Source organism: Sinocyclocheilus anshuiensis, unplaced genomic scaffold (assembly GCF_001515605.1).
Source record: "Sinocyclocheilus anshuiensis isolate Anshui unplaced genomic scaffold, SAMN03320099.WGS_v1.1 C33064713, whole genome shotgun sequence".
Classification (NCBI taxonomy): Eukaryota; Metazoa; Chordata; class Actinopteri; order Cypriniformes; family Cyprinidae; genus Sinocyclocheilus; species Sinocyclocheilus anshuiensis.
Genome location: NW_015621602.1, coordinates 1 through 2303, shown reverse-complemented (window position 1 = coordinate 2303; position 2303 = coordinate 1). Strand labels below are relative to the sequence as shown.

Here is a 2303-nt window from a genome sequence, read left to right as displayed (position 1 = left end):
ACAGACTAACTAAAGTTCAAAAAGTGAAAAAGCATAATAGGACCCTTTAAGGCATATCCTCTCCATCATTTCCTCTTCTTGTGTGTGTTTCTCAGGTAATATCCCATCGACATGGAGCGAGATGCTCACGATTGTTCCATTAGTGAAGGAATTCAAGAAAGACTGCTGGGAAGCCAGGATTGTTGAACAAATGCAAAACCGAATCAAACTGTGTGTTTATTCTCAGTCAACAGCTTCTATTGGACAATACAAACTTACTATCGTAACCAATTGCCCAGGAGGAAAGGTCACTTCAACTGATTATGATATTTACATGCTGTTCAACCCCTGGTGTAAATGTATGTGCACATGATATTGCATTCTATTTTCATTTTATTGGGCTTTTAAATCACATCTGAAGCCTGAAAATGAACAAAAATTAGGAAAAACTAGAAAGCACTGTTAAATATTTAAGAATGCCTCTTTATCAGATGACGGTGTGTACCTGAGTGATGAGGCGGAGAGAGTTGAGTATGTGCTGAATGACATGGGCAGAATCTACTATGGAACTAAACATCAGATTGGCTCCAGAACATGGAACTTTGGTCAAGTAAGAAGCAAACTTTCATTCATATTCATATAAAAGTGCATGCAAACAAATTTCTCTATTATTATTATTATTATTATTATTATTATTCTGTGATCTCTTATTCTTAGTTTGATGAAGGAGTCTTGGCTGCGTGCTTCTTTGTGTTGGAGAAGAGTGGTGGGCCTTGCTCAGGATGGGGAGACCCTGTTAATGTGGTCAGAGTGATATCTGCATTTGTGAGTTTTCCAGCCTTTTTTAATCAACAAGCTTTAGATTTTTGGGGATTAGACAACCTGATTAGATAATGAGAACAAGGATGTTTTGGGAAGTTAGCAGACAGCAGAATAGCATTTTGACATCGTCTTTGTCACAGATTAATGCCAGTGACAACAGTGGTGTGATGATGGGTAGCTGGTCAAGTACCTACAATGACGGAACTTCTCCTACTGCTTGGTGTGGCAGCAGTGCCGTCCTGACACAGTACCACAAAAGTGGAGGAGAACCTGTCAGATATGGTCAGTGCTGGGTCTTTGCTGGAGTCACCAACACAAGTAAGACGTTAAACATATTGGACTGAGAAAAAAGTGAACAGTCCAATAAGAATTGCTTGTGTGTTTAGATACGTGTATTGACTAAATTCTTTCTTCTCACAATCTCTCTGTCCTCAGTTTTGAGATGTTTGGGCATTCCTACTCGTCCAGTCTCAAACTTCAATTCTGCTCATGATACTGATGTTTCATTGACAGCTGATGTTTATTTTGATGAGAAATTTGAGCCGATTGAGCATCTAAACCGTTATTCAGTCTGGTAAGCTTACATGGCGTCAGCATTTGTCAAAACGTTCATTTTTATGGCAATGGTTATGCAATGATTGTTGTACTGTATGTATTTCTTTATCTCTTTTTTCTCTCAATGGAGGAACTACCATGTGTGGAATGAGGCCTGGATGACTCGGCCAGACCTGCCATCTGGTTTCGAAGGTTGGCAGGTGGTTGATTCCACTCCTCAACTGACCAGCCAGGACAATCTTCACTGCCCCATTTCTGTTGCTGCAATACGAAGCGGGCAGGTTCAGCATGACGCGCCCTTACTTTTTGCTGGAGTATGTTAATGCATTACATCTACCTTTCTGTCAGATATATAATTCTCTACCCTTAAACTCATTACAGTTCTGGATCCTCCTTCAAATATAGGAACTGAATTAGAATGCAAAAGGACAGACGCACAACTCCGGAGCACTTACTGTTTGGCTCTTTGCGTTGTAGGTGAACAGCGATAAAGTCTACTGGCAGCGTGAAGCGAATGAAGACTTCGCTGTAATTCAGGTTGAGAAGAACGCAGTAGGTCACTGCATCAGCACCAAAGCTATCGGCTCAGATCAACGTGTAGACATCACGCACTTTTACAAACACCCAGAAGGTGAAAACCTACACATGACAGCAGTCTGAGCTGTACAAATAGAAAATACCAGTATATAGAGAGCCATAATGATATACATCATTATTGATCACTCCAGTCACTGAAGCCAAATGTTGTGGTTTCTCTATTAGGTTTGACTGGTTAGCATGCAGAGTTAGCACCTGCTGGTAGATGTCATAACTACACCATTCTGTGGGGAAAAAGGTTCTTTTTCCATTGATGGCTAATCAAAAGTAGCCATATATTCTTGACAAAATATAAAATTTAATATGTTATTAAAGTGCCCCTATTATGGGTAATGAAAGGTTCATATTTT

General features: G+C 39.9%; 1 protein-coding gene across 1 annotated transcript; it reads left to right on the top strand.

The window, feature by feature from the left end:
• Positions 1–95: 95 nt before the first annotated feature.
• LOC107683235 (protein-glutamine gamma-glutamyltransferase K-like) lies at positions 96–1987 on the top strand (the record flags this gene model as incomplete). Its single annotated transcript, XM_016479302.1, has 7 exons — positions 96–338; positions 471–589; positions 697–804; positions 942–1119; positions 1237–1375; positions 1487–1670; positions 1834–1987. Coding segments are annotated over 7 exons (1125 nt in total), but the record flags the coding sequence as incomplete, so codon positions are not given.
• Between the last annotated feature and the right edge of the window lie 316 nt (positions 1988–2303).